Source organism: Uranotaenia lowii, chromosome 2 (genome assembly GCF_029784155.1).
Source record: "Uranotaenia lowii strain MFRU-FL chromosome 2, ASM2978415v1, whole genome shotgun sequence".
Taxonomy (NCBI): Eukaryota; Metazoa; Arthropoda; class Insecta; order Diptera; family Culicidae; genus Uranotaenia; species Uranotaenia lowii.
Window position 1 is genome coordinate 145,075,852 of NC_073692.1, and position 19,070 is coordinate 145,094,921.

Below are 19,070 nucleotides of genomic sequence, written 5' to 3' on the forward strand. Positions count from 1 at the left end.
CCAGCGTACGGACCAATAATTTAATGCAATTTCCATTGTAATTTTTATGTCAAAATATCTATAATTTCTTCAAGGACGAACAATAGGATGGTTCAAAAATAGAGGTATGTTCCGAGATCGAAACCTTGGAGGCCTTGGAAATCGTTCTAGGCCTGCCAGAAGGCTTCATGTAAAATTTCAGCTTATTTGGTTAACTCTAATGGGTCGTTCAACGACCCTCAAGTTTGTATGGATATTTGACAGCATTTTTACTAGCGAAACTGCAAAATCGACTTTTTGATGCTCGTAATCTACACGTAATTTCTAACTTTTCCCTTCAAGACAGTGAGATGAGACGAGTTAGCACAAAAATGTTATTAGGAGTAAAAGAGAGGTAAGCGCGAGGTCAAACTTTTTTTTATAGATTAAGATTTCTGCTGTCTGCTGGAAAAAAACTGACTGAGTCTTCTGATAGTCGCAAATGAGAGAATCCTTTCTTTGTTGTAAATGAGGAAAGCGTAAGGAGACTTTTGCGATTCTATGAATATTTCATTTCATTTAAATTTTCATTTACAAAGCGGGACATTCACTAAAAAGTGGGACATGTCCCGCTTTTGCGGGACGAATGGCAAGCCTACCCCTAAATAAATGCATGCAGCAACATTGTCCATCTTTTGAGTATATTCGTTTTCGAAAGAAAACTTTAAAAAATTCAATTGAGTCCAAACAAAAAAAATACCAATTTTGCTGCTTCAAATTAATAATTTTGAAGATATTGGGATCCGTTAAAGCCATAGTGATCAAAGTTATCCCGAAACATGAAATCTGGTTTTGTAACAAACATTTAGTTATAGCCACTATTGTCGTTTGAATATTCTGCTATCAATGATCATGCGTATGTTTTTTAATTTTTTTTAGTGTTTAGCCAAAATCAATCCCTTCCAAAATATTCGAAAATGAATTAAAAAGTGATCAAAGCTCCCAAAGTTTACGGTACATAAATTTCATTTCTTTCTAAAGCAACGACAACTACACCAATTGGGCGTTATCCGACACCTTATTCGTCATTATTGTTCAATATTGGTCAATATAACTCAATTCTCATCTGATTTTAGCCATTTGAATGCACTGCTGGTTGTAGAGAGAACATGATGATGATTTTCCAATACAAGCCCGCGAGGTATCAAAATCATGATAATACTTATAAATATTGCGAACTTTCTATCAAATCCGATTCAAAATGACTTCAGGCGACATTTTATACGATCTTTCCACAATGCAGTTGGAATTGCGATTCGCTACACTTCTGTAAACGACTTAATTTATCATTTCTTATACGATTTCATGTTTCCTGGCCATTTCGAATTTAACTGAAATTTTATGTAATAAAAACTTAGTAGCTACTAAGACGGTTAGAATAGTATTTGTGATGGAAACCGGTCCAGTAGTTTTGGAGATGCAGCCAAAACTGTAAACCATTTTTTGGCGAATTGTGTATTTCATCCAGAAGTTTGCACAGATCACTTAATAATACTAGCTATACGTATTGAGTGCTATAGAAATTATAATTATGTCAAATCTTATCTATAAACTGATGCAATATCATCAAAAATGCAATAAAATTGGAAAACAGTTTTGGTCTTAACTATGTATGCAGCTGCTCTGTAATTTCCTTACCGAAGTACATATATATACTTTTATACAAATTCTGCCTAAAACTGTAGGTATAGGTACACTCGCTTGTAGGTTCTAACAACTGATTTAACTGTATTTTTATAGAATTCTTCTGCTGCGGCTATGGATAGATTACGAGTAATAATCAGCAATTGCATTAAATGGTTTGACAAATTGGACCGTTATACAACAGTCAGCTTAAACCATCGAAGTTGATTGGGCTGTTCGTTTTACGATTTTTTAAGCATCCTGATCCAGAAAATTTACAAAACAAGTACCCCAAACTACCTTTATCAGAAATTTATACCACTAAGGAGTAATCGGGTAAGAAAAATGGTTATCCAAAGAAATCTTATCTCCTACTACAATGGCACACTATTCGTACAAGGCGTTGTCTACTGGAACCAGATACCAGATGAAATCAAGATGAATCTACTTAATCTAATCCAAGTTCAAAATATGATACTGGAGTCACTACCGCAGCCATGCTTTTTTTTGGATCTGGCATGAACATCATAAAGTGTAGTTGTATGTGTGACAGATTTCAATTTAACTCTCAAATACATAGAATTTTGTCATCGGAATTGACAGTAAACTTTCATAAATTCACGTTTAAAAAAAGTCAGGTAGTATAATAGTTGACTGGGTAAAGTCACGGTGTCTTTGATAGAACAGTTTTATCTATCGCAAATTAGCACCGCTAATTTTTGCACCATTCAAAAGTTGGGTTTGAGTGAGCCAACATTTAGAATAATCCATCGGGGGGTCTAGAACATTTTTTTTGAAGATTTTCTATCCTTTATAATGTTTTTTTTTTCAAAGACAATATCATACAAATCACTGTTCAAACACTTGTCTTACCTTTAGCGTTATTTCAACTCCATGATCTGATACGAAAATTCCCTGGTTACAGCTCTGTCGAAGACATCAAAGTAATAAAAATTAAGAGAAAAGAGTTGTTATGTTGCAACAGAGGGATTTCAAAATATCTAATTTAACTTTTCATCACTGATTGTACCAAGCCCAGGAAAGTATCTTGACGACATAGTTATGGATTGTAGAGTGCCCAAATGTTCAGGATGGTTTATTTACATAAAAAATCAATTATTTTAAGCCTTTTAAGCCACTGCAATAAATTCCTTTAGTGACATGTTAGTTTTGTTTGCATGAAAATGAGAAAAAGACATTCCAAAAGTAACCAAAAATGCAAAAACCCAAAGGCAAATATTTGCATTGTTCCATATAGAATAAAAATCTGTATGTTTGAACAAATGCAAAACGTTTAATTTAAAATTCGCAAAAAAATTTTGATGAATTCAAGCCCAGTCAACCATCAAAAGTGAATTGAGAAAATATTTTTAAAAAAATTATTAAATAAAATCAACCCCTAAAAATGTTTAAAATAAGGTTTGTATTAAGATTTTGTAATGTTCTTTTAGTTTTGATTAAAAAAATCAAAGACAACATTTGGTTCAGTTCGTTTACTTTTGACATAATTGAAAACTCTTTAATTTTAGCCTAAAAACGTGGAAATCAAAATATCGTCTACATTTTTACATTTGAGTATGCCTCCAAAAACGCTAACTTTTTCTATTAAACATGAGCTAAAGGTAGATTTTTTCTTGTTTTATGTATGACATCTTTCCACCCTTGTGGTACCTTAGACACGGGTTGAGCAATTGATCAACAGTAAAAATTCATCAAGAAGGACGAAAGGTTTTCAAGATATGGTAGATTATTCAATTTGGGCTTAATTTTAACAAGAAAGTCCAATTTGTTTCCTAGTCCCAAATCCCTAGCTTAAAATATAAATTAATAATTTTTCGAGCAGAAGAAATTATTTTCATGATATACCTCATGAAGGCTCTTATCCATATTTTTCCTGATACAATATATACAAAAGATTGATTTTTAATGTGAATAAACCATCCTGAACATTTAAACACTCTAAACTCAATAACTTAGTCGACAGGATACTATTTCTGGTCTTGATACAATCAGTGATGAGAAATTAAATAAGAGAAATAATAACACTAGTTTACACCATTTTTGAACTAAGTAAACTGAAGACCATATTTATTTCAAAAAAAGCGATTAGGCTGGAACAAATATCAATTTCTTCTTTTGTCACCCCCCCCCCCCCCCCCCCCTTTGTCGAAAACCCCGAAGGGGAGAAATAAATAAATTTTGAAGTATTTTATGTGAATTTCGAAAAAAATTCAAATATTCGAAAAATTATTGAATAAAAAAAAACAAATCTTGGAAGATGGGAGTCATTTCTCTTTTTTTATTCTTGATTTTATTGAATTTTTGCGATAAAAATTTATTCGATTGATAGGTTTTGTGCAATGATGTAGTATGTAAATTTGTTGCATACAAGCTTTCGCGCAATTTATTCCAATTTATTTGTTTTTCGCATTTTTTTTTTATTATTACCCAACCTCCCCCCCAACCCCCGCTCCATTTCATATTTGGAGCATAACTAAAAAACTGTTTTTCAGAGATTTTTTGAATTTCGTTTTCGTATTCAGCGGCCGATTTTTCATAGAAAATTTGGGTCGGTCAATGAAGTTCACGATTTTTTATTATTTTGTAAACTAGTGTAATCACCATGCTTGTCCAACACCTCGCAAACAGAACAGAGCAGAGAACGAATTACACTTTTATCATTTCGGTTTCCGAGTGCACTGCTCAGCCGATCAACGTTCACAAATCTTTTTGCCGAGTGCGCCCGATTGCGGTTTCTCTGACGGTCGGGTGGACGTCGCTCGCTCTAAAGATAAGAGAAGGAGCTGGCTAGAAAATTGTGCTCTAGCGACGCTGCTGAGTAGCTCAGTGTATCAAGCCAGAAAGATTTCAATGCAGGAATGTTTTCTTCAAAAAAGCCGTAATGCAGTGCGGAACAGTGCATCAGTTGAAGAGGTCCAATGTAGGTTTATGTATGAACTATTTTTGTACGTAGCCGGGCCGGGCACTTCCTGGCAAATTATATGAAAAACATGGTGAAAACCGGGTAAATAATCTAAAATTCTCCATTCCAAAAACCGAGCAATATTCGGTCAAATCTAAGGAAATTCCAGACATTTATCTAGTGAAGAAAAACGACTTACACTCAGGATAATTCTTATTATAATTTTCATAAGATGCATCTTATGAACCGCTTTTTAGAGTGTAAAATAATGTTTCATAAGAGTCTTATGAAATTCTTTCAATTTTCATACGATGTTCTTATGAAAAATAGAAGAAACGGCTTTGCGAAAAAATAATGAACACATTCATTCATAGCATCAGTTTTTTTCATCATCTAACAGTACGAAGAAATCGCCAGTTCATAGTTATTATAGTTTCCCTTCAATATTAAATGTTATTGTTATCTCCGGAATGGTAAGTTCGATTTGATGTTTTTGGTGTGAACGTTTAATATATTAGTAAACTAGAATGCATTATTTGTTTACTTTTCAGCAAGCTGATCGGCAAAAAACAAAAGGTCGAAGATTACGGTGCGGCAAAAAAAAAATTGATGGAGCTGTCTGTTCATGCGCTGCTGAGGGTGACCATGAATGATTCAATTTTAAACAAATTTGGCAAACAATAAAGTGAATGTTTTCAGCATAAAATATCTAGAATTTTTCTTATTAGAAAGTGATTTACTTTTTCCATAAGAATCTCTTATGAAAAACAACAACCTCTCACTGAAGTAGGCGTTCATCTTCATAATTCATTCGCGTCATAAGACAATCTTATGAATTTCATTAATTTTTTTAATGGCGCCACTTCATAAGAGAATCTTATGGCTTACATAATAGTATTTTTCTGAGTGTACATTTTTTTGTCGCAACACATCAGCAGTGTTAAATTTATGTTTAAAGCATACGAAGGAAAGTTTTGGTTTGATTTTTGATGAAACAAACTTTCACAAATCCAATTTTTGACAAACAATTTTAAACTGAATCCGATTTTCTTGTTTCATTTTCCAAATAATGTGGATAAAACTGGGCAAAATCCAAGTAGGTTTTTCACAATATCCGGGCATCCGCAAATTGCTGTATACTAAGGATTATGTTTTGTACTTTTAATATCGTACGTGGGTAGCATTAATTTACAAAAGCAGCAAATCGCAAAGTAACATTTACTAAAATTATCCAAAAATCTTTGACTATTAAACAAACCGTGAAAATTACACAGGGATCTGGGACAAATTTTAGTAATAAAATTGCAAAACTTTCACAAATCGTAAAATTTAGGATTTATCCTCCTTTACCGCTACGCTTTTAATATGTTTCGACCGAAGAAAACTTTCGTATCTCCTTGGGTTAAGATTGTAGAACTTTGACATGTTAAGCAAAGTTGTGTATTTTATTGAGATAAATAACTTTATAGAAAAAACTTAAGCTCTAAAATGCTAATCAAGAAAGTTTTGATTTATATCTCGCTATTGGTGGACCTCTAAACTTTATATTTCATTTCAAAATATGCGCTTTATTATACAGAGCAATGTTGTCGAAGACACCAGCATTCTATCTTAACTACCTTTGGCGTTATTAATTTAGTTCCGTTAGATTTATGTTCTGCATTGTAAATTCTGACGCACTTCGAAACATCGATCCAGACGCAACCGATGAAGACAAACTGAGTTTTCTGTAAAGCTTCCCTTTCGCCCGAGTGCGAACGAATTTATCTGCACCGAGAACGCACTTCTTCAGTTTGCTTGCTTCTCTTGCCCACACTTGGGTGGACGCTTGGTCGCTCTGGAGGTAACTGAGAATTTTTTAAAGATTCTCCGTTTGGGAAGAGCACAGCGAAAAAAATACACGCTCTTACTCTGAACGGGCAAATCTGAGGAGCGATGCCAAGCATGGTAATCACTATGTGTGTGACATCACAACTCGTTTCTCTCAATTTGTATCACTTTGATGTTTTCGACAAAGTAGCAAGGGAATTTTCGTAATAGATCATTTTACTAACATATTGAGTTGAAATAACGAAAAAGGTAAGACAAGTGTTTTAACAGTGATCAGTGTGATTTTGCCTTAAAAAAACATTAAAAATGATAAAAATATTTAAAAAAATGTTTTAGACCTCCAAGGGCCAATGGCTTATATCAAATTTCTGCTCAAATGAAAGGGGAATGTCCCAGCTTTTGAGTGATGCAAAAATTAGCGATGCTAATTTTCGACTAATGAAGTTTTCTCCCGTGAACTGGTTTATTTGCTGTAAATAAGATTTTTTTGCAGGATTCGATGAGTAGGCGTTGCTTGAATAAGAAGTAGCAGATTTTTTACTCCTGTTAAATTTGATACCGAAAAAGTTTAAAATTGGTGAAATAGTGGTTAGTGAAAAAGTTCAAATCAAGCATCAGCTGGTTCAACCTAATGCACATCGTCCAAACCATGCAAAATTTCCATCTTCCCGGAATTCTGTCGGCTGTTCCATGAAGCAGAGATCAGACCCCCGGATGTACAGAAGTTAACCATTGCCGAATCTCTAGAAAAGCATAAGGGCGAACTTTTCTCTTCATCATTTTTGTAGGTAAGGTAGTTTTCCGAATTTATGAGAGGAGTAGGCGATGCCTGTTGCCGACCGCACGCGTTTTTCTCTTTGTCCGCGAAAATTTATGAAATACTAAATTAAAAATCGAAATATGGAAATAAAATCGTTTAAAAGTGTATCAAAGTGAAGGCTGGGATAATGTGTAAATGTTTCTACCGGAGAAATCCCGGTAAAATCTAGTTAATCAGCTTAACGGGGGTGACTCGTGGTATTTGTTATCTGGTTCCAGCCAGGAACGTTTTGCCTTTCTTTCAGAAAGGTATAGTTATCGGTCGATTTGGGAGATCATTAATTATGGGTCTTAGATATACCTTTATAGGTACCTATCGAATCAGCTCGACGAGTTCAGACGATGTCAGTGTATTTGTATGTATTGGTGTGATTTTTTATAAACTTTGTCACTACGTTTTTGCGAAACTGGGAAGTACAATAAAAATGATTTTTGTCTTAAAAAATTTGATTTTTTTCCCTCTTCAATGTATAAAAGAAAGAAAAAAAAACAAAATAGTTTGAAAAATAAATTTTCATAGTAATTATCATCAAATCATCACTCCAAAAAACGTGTCAATTGGCCTTGCTAGCCACAACCAGCAATCACTAAAATCAAGATTATCGTATATATGACGTCAAATTATACGTGACGTCATAGATACGCGCTTGCTATCTAAAAGTATGGACCTGTCGATGTGTGGAAGGGAGAACAGACAGGCTTCACTCCCACTCAGGTTTGATGTCATCGTGACAGAAACCGTGTAGGAGGAAGACGACAGTTCTAATTTACCCAGCTAATGGTTGTATTTTTTCATTTTAATGGTTCAGTTTGAAACCGAACCATTTCAAAAATTTCGGAACCGAAGCTCCAAATTATTGAACATAAAAATGGTTTTCACCAAGGGGTACGACCCCGAAATTTGTGACGTCGTTGGTGAGTACCTCATGCCCACACTGCATGGTACGAAAGCGATAGTAACTTCGCCCAACATTATATTCAGGAACAGATTGCTCTGAGAAGGGGAAAACAACACGGGTACGCGGACGATGTATGCACATCCTCTCATCTTCTCACGTGCCGTTCGTGCTTACGAAGCTTTTTCTTAAGCAGCAACGACAGGAGAGTATTTCGCCCGTGAAAGCAAATTAAATCTAATAAGACAAATGCTACTGAATCCTCTCGAGCTTTAAGCTCTCGAGCTTGTTTTTTTTGTTCCCTTTTCTCTTCCTCTCTTCAGATCTAACGTGGCGTTGTTGTTGTTGGGGTTGGTGTCTAGAGAAAAACGATGACGGCTTGGAGGTCAATCTCAAGGAATATTTAAAGGAGGTAGTGCCGAGGCAGCCTTGCTTTAGTATTAGTACCGCCTGTGACGTCACTGTTGCCAATAATCTGTGAATTTATATGGAATTTTTTCCATTTTTGTTAGCAATTAAAAAAAATTGAAGATTTTTTCAACTTTGAAGGCACACAATTCTAGAAATATTATTGTTCTTCAAGACTGATACTAAAAAAGTTGAATGTAGTAATTGTTTTGCTTTAATTCGGACGATTGAAGTTGCTGAGGTATCCTAACTCAAATTGACAAAACTTGATAATTAGTTCAAAATTTTGCTTATAAATGTTGAAATCAGTTAGGTTTGAACCGTTGATAAAATAAAATAACCAAAAATATTATTTTTCGAATCCAACCACAATCTTTTATTGGAATTTAGTAAACCAAAGTTGCAATGGTTTTATTGGGGCTAATTGTTCTAAATTAGAAATTCATATGGTACACCATATGTTAGATTCAAATCATGACGATGAGGTGCACTGCCATAAACTACCAATCAGACCTTTTGAAAGGGGAAAATTATTATTTTTGCTCGTTTCACATAGAGCATGACTGTGCATTCAATAACAAATTCAAGAATAATACACACTGCAGTCTACTAAACACAAAGAAACCTCATAGCACAATCAACTAGTGGCCTTACAACATAACCCGAATCAAATTGGATTTTAATTTAGTTCTTTAATGTGTTTAACTTTGAAATTTGAGTTCTACCAGTGTAAACCTTCGACAGCTTGGCAACAGTGACGTCACGAAAAAAATCCAATATGGCTCTCGGCACTACCTTCTTTCAATATTCCTTGGGTCAATCTGAACTTTCACTTGCTGAAGCCAATGGAAGATGACAACCAAACAGTAGCGCCACCAAACCCTCCATAGTAGAGTTTGAAGCATTTGGGATTTTTTTTGGAACATGCATATAAAGCTAAAAAGCTAATAATCATTATTGACAAAGTTGAAGAAACAGAAAAAAAAATTGACTAAATAGACCAATTTGACGAAACTGACAAATTTGACATAATTCATTGATTTGACAAAATTCACTTGATTGAAAAAATCATAAAATTGACAAAATTTATAAAATTGACAAAATCGAGAAAATTGGCAGAATTGACCAAATTGACGATGAAAAACTGGATTAAAATTCACTGAATTGACAATATTGATAAAACTGACAAAATTAACAAACTTGAAAAAATTGACAAAATTGACAAAATCGACAAAATTGACAAAATTAACAAAATTGACAAAAGAGATGACAAAATTCACTAAATTGACAAAATTGACAAGATTGATAAAACTGACAAAATTGAGAAAATTGAAAAAAATGATTAAATTAACGATGACAAAATCGAAAAAAATCACTAAACTGACAAAATTGACAAGATTGATAAAACTGACAAAAATCGACAAAATTGACAAAATTGATTAAATTGACCAAATTGACCAAATTGACGAAATTGACAAACTTGGCTTAATTCATTGATTTGACAAAATTAACTTAGCTGAAAAAATCATAAAAATTGATAATATTTATAAATTTGACAAAATCGAGAAAATTGGCAGAATTGACAAAATTGACGATGACAAAATCGACAAAATTCACTGAATTGACAAAATTGACAAGATTGATAAAACTGACAAAATTGAAAAAAAAATTACTAAATTAACGATGACAAAATCGACAAAATTCACTCAATTGACAAAATTGACAAGATTGATAAAACTGACAAAAATCTACAAAATTGACAAAATTGACCAAATTGACCAAAATGACCAAATTGTCAAAATTCACAAAATTGACAAAGATAAAATTGACAAAATTCACTATATTTACAAAATTGACAAAATTGAAAAGATTGACAAAATTGACTGGCGAAATTTACAAAATTGACCCAATTGACCAAATTGACAAAATTGACAAGATTGACAAATTGACAAAATTTACAAAATCGAAGAAAATTGACAAAATTGAGAAAATTGGCCAAATTGACAATGACAAAATCGACAAAATACACTTAATTGACAAAGCTGACAAAATTGACAAAATTGACAAAATTGACAAAATTGACAAGATTGACAAAATTGACTAATTTGATAAAATTGACTAATTTGATAAAACTGACAAAATTGACAAAATTAACAAAACTGACCAAATTGACAAATTTGACAAAATTGACAAAATTTTCAAATTTGAAAAAGTTGACAAAATCATGAAAATTGTTAAAATCGACAAAATTGACAAAATCTAGAAAATTGGTTAAATTGACAAAATTTATCAACTAAGAATGCTGACAAAATTATGAAAATTGAAAAAATGACCAAATTAACAAAATTAACAAATTAGACAAAATCAACAAAACAGAATAAAAATCTCAAAATAACAAAATTAAAAATACTACGCTTTCAAAATTTTCAATACTTTTAATTTTATTCTACCGATTTTCTGCATTTTGGTATCGTATTTTACTCTAGCAATTGAAATTTTGTTCCAATAATTTTATCTATGTATTTGATTCCTCTACTTGAGAGGTTGAATTATTTGAAATACATGGTCAGGCACCTTTTTTCAAATTGTATTCTTAATTTTTATACCCCTTCCATTTTGAAGATATCATATGCTGTAACTCCAAAAGGAGTAAATTGAGTTAGATTATAATGTCATAGAAACGGAATCATACATGATATTCCAGAATCTAGTCATTCAAAAATCTCCAACTAGTTGCAAATAAGGTTATTTATATGAAAATTATGGTCATATAAAAATACTTTTATCCTAATAAAAACTTTGAATCTTTAATTCCTAAATTAATTTTGGATTTATTGCGTATGAAATTCATTAATCATAATTCATTTTGTTTTATATGTACCCAAATATCATTTACAGGCTGAAAGAAAGGCTACAATCCACTGTCAAGTGTATTAAATCGGGTTTTTTTTTTCGTGCTCGTCAGTTTTTCCGGAAAACAGTTTTCAAGTGAAACTATCAGTTGTATACGCGAAAAATACTAAATACGAAATTATAAACTTTTTTAAACAAATATTTCTAAGATGCCGTTTATTTAATCCTTTTATAATAATTCTGCTTTTCGAATTTGAACGGAATGCTTCCACTTGTTCATTGTGTTCAGAACACACAATTTATTTGTGATGGGTCTAATTATATTGAATTTACTTTGAACTTTACTTAACTTACAGAAAAATCAATAAGTAAAATACTTTTGCATCTTACCTAAATTATTGTACGAACCTTTCGAGCTCTCGAAGACCTCGAAAGGTTTTTGGTTCTATTAATGTTTTTTTTTTGTTCTTTTTTACTTTCAAGAGCGAGTAAAGGCGCTTTATCCTTGGTCGATGACCAGAAATGATGGTACACAGAAATCAATAAATAATATCACCATTTTTAATATTAAATGATTTTAAGTTCTCCAGATGATAAACCTTGTTTGCTGATCATGATCCTTGTTTAAAGATTTCTGTGTACAAAATAACTCATTTCCAGCCGTTGAAAGAAAGGTCATGTTTCATAGGATCCCTTATCATCAAGAAGCACTTTTTAGCTCGTGCTTCCACCGCAATGCCCCTCGGAGCGTATGGTACTGGTGGTCCACGCTCCTTCCTTTTCCTTGTTCCTGACGTCTCTGCGTTCTCTGCTCTACAGTAGGCCCGACCATTTTATGTTTTAAATTATTTTAATGTTTTTATGTTAACATAATTAAAAGCATAAACAAAGACAAGATGAATAATAAAATGTTTTTCTTATTCTTCGGGACTCAGACTTAAGTTCTGGCTGTGGAAGTACGATTAGTGATTAGTGATAAGGTAGTTTTCCGAATTTATCACGCTAGAAAAAAATATCATTGTCAAAATGGCGAAACCGTGAATTTGAACTGAAACTTAAAATTAAAGTGGCGAAATGTATTTCTATTATCTTGAATGATTAATTTTAATGTCTTAAGTAGTAGAAACGCTTTGTATCAATCAATTTTGATCATTAGATTTAATTCATAATTAGATGTTATGTTCACTAAATACAAATACATATAAAATACCAAACCCAAACGATTTTCTTTTTTTTTTACTTTGGGGAGATTTTACAGATAAAAAATGGCGGATTTTTTCGTGAAAAATCGTAGTTTTTAATTTAAACAGCCTCAAAAATTTCATAAAAAAATTTTTAAGGTAAAATAAAATCGTTGGGGTCGAGAAAAACATCTATAAAAAATATTTTGCTCTGATTTTTTGACTTCAGATGATTCTGTGCTGAGATACAGTGTCCACCGCAAATCCTGTTTTCTAAAAGGCATCCTCGAAAGTGCTCCGTCACCGGCTCATTTTTCAATATTTTTCTACGCAAAAATTACTAAATGTTCTTTTAACAATGCTTTGTATAATGCAAAAAATTTGAATACATTTGTTTGAACGAAAGCTCTAGAAAAAAATCGTGAAAATGGTGTTTTTTTTTACCCGTTAGACCCTACTCCCCCCTTAAGTAAAAGCATGTAAAATATCGTAGGCGTAATCTGGATTGCAACGCTTGTGTTTTTCAGGTCCGTGATTGTTTTTGAAAGATTCTTTTTGATTAATTGTTCGAAAATTTGTTCGATTGTACGAATGACCGGAAGTCTACTGGAGCACTGATCACCGGAAGTGTTTGGAACGGACTTGCGGGTTGATTGCTTGTGCAACAAGTGGTGTGAATAGTGTTTCTCCTATGAAATTGAAAAAATCTAGAATCCTTTTCAAATGGTATGAGGTAAGATGATCAAAATGTGTAACTTTGTTTTAAATTATATTCATATTTTCATAATAGTTTAACTTATTATTCGGGATTCGTGAGGGGATTGGACAGGTCGTCAAACGAGCGGAAAACTGATATTTAATGGATTGTGGATTCAAGCCAGCCGGAGTTTCTCGGCAAATTTGGAATTTTACTTAGGTTACTTAGACACCTTTGCAGGATTCTTTATTTGTTTCGAACAGTTGGAAGGAAGTAAGATGAGTCAGTGGTAACGGACCCCTTGGCAATGCTGTAATTATTGTTTATTGTTTACTTCCCGTACCACATCGGGTCGAAAGACCTATAAGCCACTAATGGTTTTTAATACAAACATTTTATACATAAATAAGATTTTTTTTGCACACCCCAGTACAAGGCGATTGCAATGTCTATTAAGATTGTATCTAATCGAAAATATAAATCAATAAATAAATAAAAAAAATCTTAACCTGAAAACTTATGTTTAATATAAATTTTGAGTTTTAAGATAAAAAATTTAAAACTCCATTCCGTTAACTGTTTCTGTCCGATGTATTGGTTATAGATCTTCAATTGAACTGCTTTTCGCAAATGTAAGTTGGTTTCTCTTTCACATTCACTCGATGGTAGTCCTCAAATTACGAAGGGCAAGCACCTCAAAATTCCGGTTCTAACTAACTGTCTGAAAACTGAACCTTTCGTCCATATATAACGTTCAAGTTCAAAGAACCGCAGCCCTGGATTACCTTAGCTCAGACATCAGAAACCCATTCCAGCACACAGGTAGATATCCATTAATCGGACAGCGTCGATCTGCCGGGGGACAATTCGCGGACAACAACAACAAATGAGCTAATAAAATTAAAAGTCGTCAACAGCGAAAAATGGGCGACCGAAATGTGATAGCAATTTGCCCGCGAATATTTGCTATAGAATTTTAATGACACTTACCTGACGGACGGTTTGTTTGTTTGGCTTTTTTTTTCGTTTGTTTTTTTTTGACGTAGCAGCCGCCGTTTTCTTGCATCTGTCTCGTGTCGAAGCATGGGAAACGAGTCGAGTGGGGTTTTATGGGAATGCTGGCTAAGCAGCTTGCAGAAACGCAGTGTTCTGGGCTTCAGAACCTGGAATGGAAAGGAAAGAAAAGTGCCATTCTATAAGTAAGTAAGTAAGTAGAGACAGGTATCATTGCTGCTGCTGCTGCTGCATTGGCAAAAGGAACACGGCTGGCCGTTAAAATTAATTTGCTTAATCGGTCTGAACTGGTGATTAATTAGTACAAGATTGAACTGCGCAGCTTGTACCTACCTTTTGTCGGTTTTTTTTCTGTTTCCTTAATTGTTTAACTGTAACTGTCCAGAGCGATGGGTTTGTAAGGTTCCCGTCGGGTTTGCTCAATAAATTGTCCAATGGACAATGTCCATGTAGTTACATACACGTCGAAAATATAAGCTTAAATTACGTTAAATTGATAACCGTGGTCAACTCGAATAAGATGCTTACAAATGGGGCATTGTCAATTTCAAAGTTAAGAATTTTCTTATTTATAGCTTGTTTTCCAATTCAAGTCCGAACAGTCAAGTAGCAAAGTTAAAATAAAAACTTCTCTCTAGAAAAATAAACCAATATGCAGCAATACGTGAGCATGACCAACTTTACATATTTATTGAACGCTCATGAATTTAAGTTAATTTTTACTCCTAATTCATACTAGTTTTAGTTTGATTGATTGACTACTCAAATTAACTTAGCTTGATAGACTACTCACATCCACCTTAAACCGTAAAACCTGAAAATGTATGCTTTACTTGTTCCAAAATAAAATTATGATAACAATCACCGAGTTCCACGATCACTGGCGTGTCTCAGTAGAACAAGTACCACATCGACAATGGTCGCACTCCGTGATTAACCGAAGCCATTAACAATTTTGTTCAGAGGTCAAATGAACGGTGCTTGGGATTAGCAGCTCATACACACTGCACAAAACTGATACTCTCTCTTTTAACGTCAATAACGGCGCCGGCCACGTCCTAGATGTCAATAGATAGATTGGAGGAAAGAAAAAGGGATGATAGATCTCTTTTGTGCATTAAATAGTGTTACCTATGCATACTAGCAAAATAATTTTGATTGGAAGAGAGGTTAAGGAATTGATTAGGAGAAACTTTTGACTAGTGTTACGGTGAACCATTAAAAATTATTTCCTGACTCCTGACTAGTTTCTATTGAAAGATTTCAGTTCATAAGCAGGTATGAGTATGTTAAGTTAAGTGGCGATCAAAAAATTAACTATTGTCGCCAAGTGTAAACATAAATTTATAAACAAAAATTCTTTTATATAGTCGAATAATCTAATGGCATATCAAGTTAACGATTAACCCTTTTTTTTATTTGAGCGCTCTATATGAAAAACCTATCTTGAATTGCAACAAGTTTAGCGATGATGGATGAACATTGATAACAAAACGAAAACCCGTTTATTTGTTTTAATCCTTCAAATTTTCGAATAAGTTCAAAGGTTTCCTCCAATCTATAACTTTTGCAAATAAATTTCAACAAACAAATAGAGTTTAGCTTAGCTTAGCTAGCTTAGCTTGTTTGACTACTCATATCCATTTCAACAAACAAATAGAGTTTAATGTGCACAAAGTAATCAGACTAGTTAAGAGCTTTGCATTTGTCAGGGCTAAAAATTTCTAATTTTACTCAATTTTTTGATACGATCTGCTCGGACTGCAATAAAATTGAAAAAAAAAAACAAACTCTCTTTTAACATGCGCTTATTGTTTTTCTTGTGTACTCTTTCGATGCCATAACATTTTAGGAAGTGACGGAAGATGGGAGATAGTATTTACTTCTGTAGTCCTAACTGATCTGAAATTCATGCTAACATTAAATCAGTTATCAATTATCATCTAGCTTATCTATAATTTCTGCTATTAATGCGGAGCTCAAAGTAACCGCGCAGAGTGCTGTGGCAACGGATATGTAGGTACCGTCAAAAGGGGCAACATGCAACAGCGGGGTTAGATGCATCATTTATATAACACCACATTGAATCAATTTTTAATTTTATGTATTGTTATTAAGCTATCTTTTAATGATTACAAAATGTTGATGACATAATTTCTCGCATCTTAAGCTAGTTTTTTGAAGTTTTTTTTATGTATATATAAAATTTGAAAAAGTGAGCAATAAATGTACAAATTTTAAAAATTTTTGATGCCAAAAAAAACTTTACCCAGTATGACGGATTGGCATGAGTATATTACCAACAAACTTTTTACTGGTTTCCTCATGCTATACTAACACTGTTGGTGTAAAAATATTTTTCAAACTATCACCCAATTTTTTTAAATAAATATTTTCATAATTCATTTAGGTGTCTGGGGTTAAATGCAACAAAATGCAACAAAATGTAAACATTGAAATTTCATTCATCCAAACATTTATTTTTATGATTTCAGTTTGTAGAATTGCTCGTAGTATTATTTAACCCCTAAATGTATGCAGCATCATTATATTCAGAAAATTAGTTTTTACAGACCAACAAATTACTGCAATTGGTGTTTTCATGCGTAATGGTCTCTAAGGCATCGCTTATATATTAAAAACTATAAATTTTCATACGTGTTCATAAGATTTTTTATTAAAAACAAAGTTTATTTTTTTTTTTTTTTTTTTTTCCTGTAGGGGAGAGCCCACTGCGACCAGTAGTTGATCTATTGTGGTGTTTACCCCGCGTTACTATATGCTGTCAGGTTCACCTGCACTATTGATTGGAGTGACAGTTGATTGCTGACTAAGCATTTTATCCCAATCGGGTATGATATCAAAGATGTATGATATAACCTTCTTAGGGCTGATATGCAACCATATGTCTTGTGCGCTAATTAACTTTGCCCCAAGTACACGCTCTCTCCTATTTAGGAGGGCGCAGCAGTTGCATAGAAGATGCTCTGCAGTTTCTTTTTCGAACCCGCAGAACCGACAGTCATCGTTCAGAATTATGTTTATCCTTTTGAGATGCTGTTTTGTTGGACAATGTCCGGTCAAGAGACCTGTGTAAGTACTTAATTCGTGCTTACTTAAGTTCAACATGTTTTTTGAGAGTCGTGCGCTTGGTTCAATGAATCTTTTTGCCTGGGTTGCTCCCTCCGCTGTTTTCCAGTTGGAAACAATAGTGGTGCTTTCCCAGTTCTTGAGCTCCATAGTCAAGGCACTTCTCGATACTCCGCAGAAAGGTTCAGGTCCAATCAACAGTCCCTGAGATCCTTCCCTAGCTAGTTGGTCTGCTTCTTCGTTCCCTAGGATACCGCAGTGGCCTGGTACCCAGAATAAAGATACTCTGTTCCTTATGGCCAGGTTTCTTAGTGCAACTATACACTCCCAAACTAGTTTGGAGTAACATGTGAACGTACTTAGTGCTCGGAGAGCAGCCTGGCTGTCAGAGAACATGCAGATACTTGTGTACCTGTATCCCCTTTTCAAACAGGCTAAAGTGCATTCTAGAATGGCTTGAATTTCAGCTTGGAATACTGTTGGCCAGTTTCCCATAGGAATTGAGATCCTGAGTCTAGGTCCGAAAACCCCTGCCCCAGTTCTTTTATCCATTTTTGACCCATCAGTGAAGAATAGGATCGATCTGGGAGGAACCGCAGGTCCACCTGACTCCCACACGTCCCTATCATTGATAGTTACATTGTATGGTATGTCTAGGTTGAAAATGGGCTCCATCCAGTCATCATTTTTCACAATAAGTGAGTTTAATTTAAATTTCTTTAGGATTTTGAGGTGTCCTGTAAGATCTCCTTCATAGAGAGTTTTGTATTTGGAGAGTCTCAAGGCACTACGTTCCGCCTCTAACTCAATGAATTGATGTAGAGGCAGAATATTTAGTAGTGCATTTAGAGCCTCATTCGGTGTGCTTCGCTTTGCGCCAGTTATAGCTAGCGTTGCAAGTCTTTGTGGCTTCGCTAGTTTTTTCTGGGCCGTAATTTGCATAGTTTTGGTCCACCATACTAAGGAGGCATAAGAGATTTTGGGTCTTATAATAGCTGCAAATATCCAGTAGATAATTTTCGGCTGTAGTCCCCATTTTTTCCCTACTCCTTTGAGGCAGACCCATAGAGCTGTTGTAGCCTTAGCGATTACATGCTCTATCTGTGGGTTCCATGATAGCTTTGAGTCTAGTACTATGCCTAAATATTTCACTTGTGATTCGAGGTTTAACACTTCCCCATCTAATGTTAGAGGTTTTAGTGTAATTTTTCGTCTCCTAGTGAAGGCTATCACAGTAGTTTTGGAAGGGTTTATATTTAGTCCCTCTTCCCTGCACCAAAATAGTGCGTAGTTGAGTGCAGTTTGCATTCTATTAGACAGCACATTCTCATGTTTTCCCCGAACTATAATAACTACGTCGTCTGCAAAGCCAATAACTTCGAATCCCATGGATACAAGTTTGTTTAGGAGGTCGTCCACTATCAAGGACCACAACAACGGTGATAGAACCCCGCCTTGGGGACATCCCTTCGTTGGTGTGGCTTTGATTGTAAGTCCTCCCAAGCTTGCATAAATGGTTCTGTTTATTAGCATCGCACTAGTCCAGTTAACAATTGCCGAGTGGCCGCAAAGTTTATTGCGAGTTACCCCATTTCTAAGGAGGATGAAATTCGCATGTTTTTAGAAATTTAAAAATAACTAAAGAAACCAATAATTTTTCTAACTGCGCCAATTTGATGTCCCATCATCTTTAAAACTTGTTAAGCATAAGGGGTAGA

General features: G+C 34.0%; 1 protein-coding gene across 1 annotated transcript in view; it reads right to left on the reverse strand.

The window, feature by feature from the left end:
* The window catches only part of LOC129749562 (mucin-2-like), a 265,074-nt gene that overhangs the window by 212,808 nt on the left and 33,196 nt on the right, over positions 1 to 19,070 (reverse strand). The window contains exon 2 of the mRNA XM_055744576.1: positions 14,239 to 14,411. Within this exon, the coding sequence (XP_055600551.1) occupies positions 14,239 to 14,314 (76 nt within the window). The 5' untranslated portion in view covers positions 14,315 to 14,411. The remainder of the gene's footprint in view (positions 1 to 14,238; positions 14,412 to 19,070) is intronic.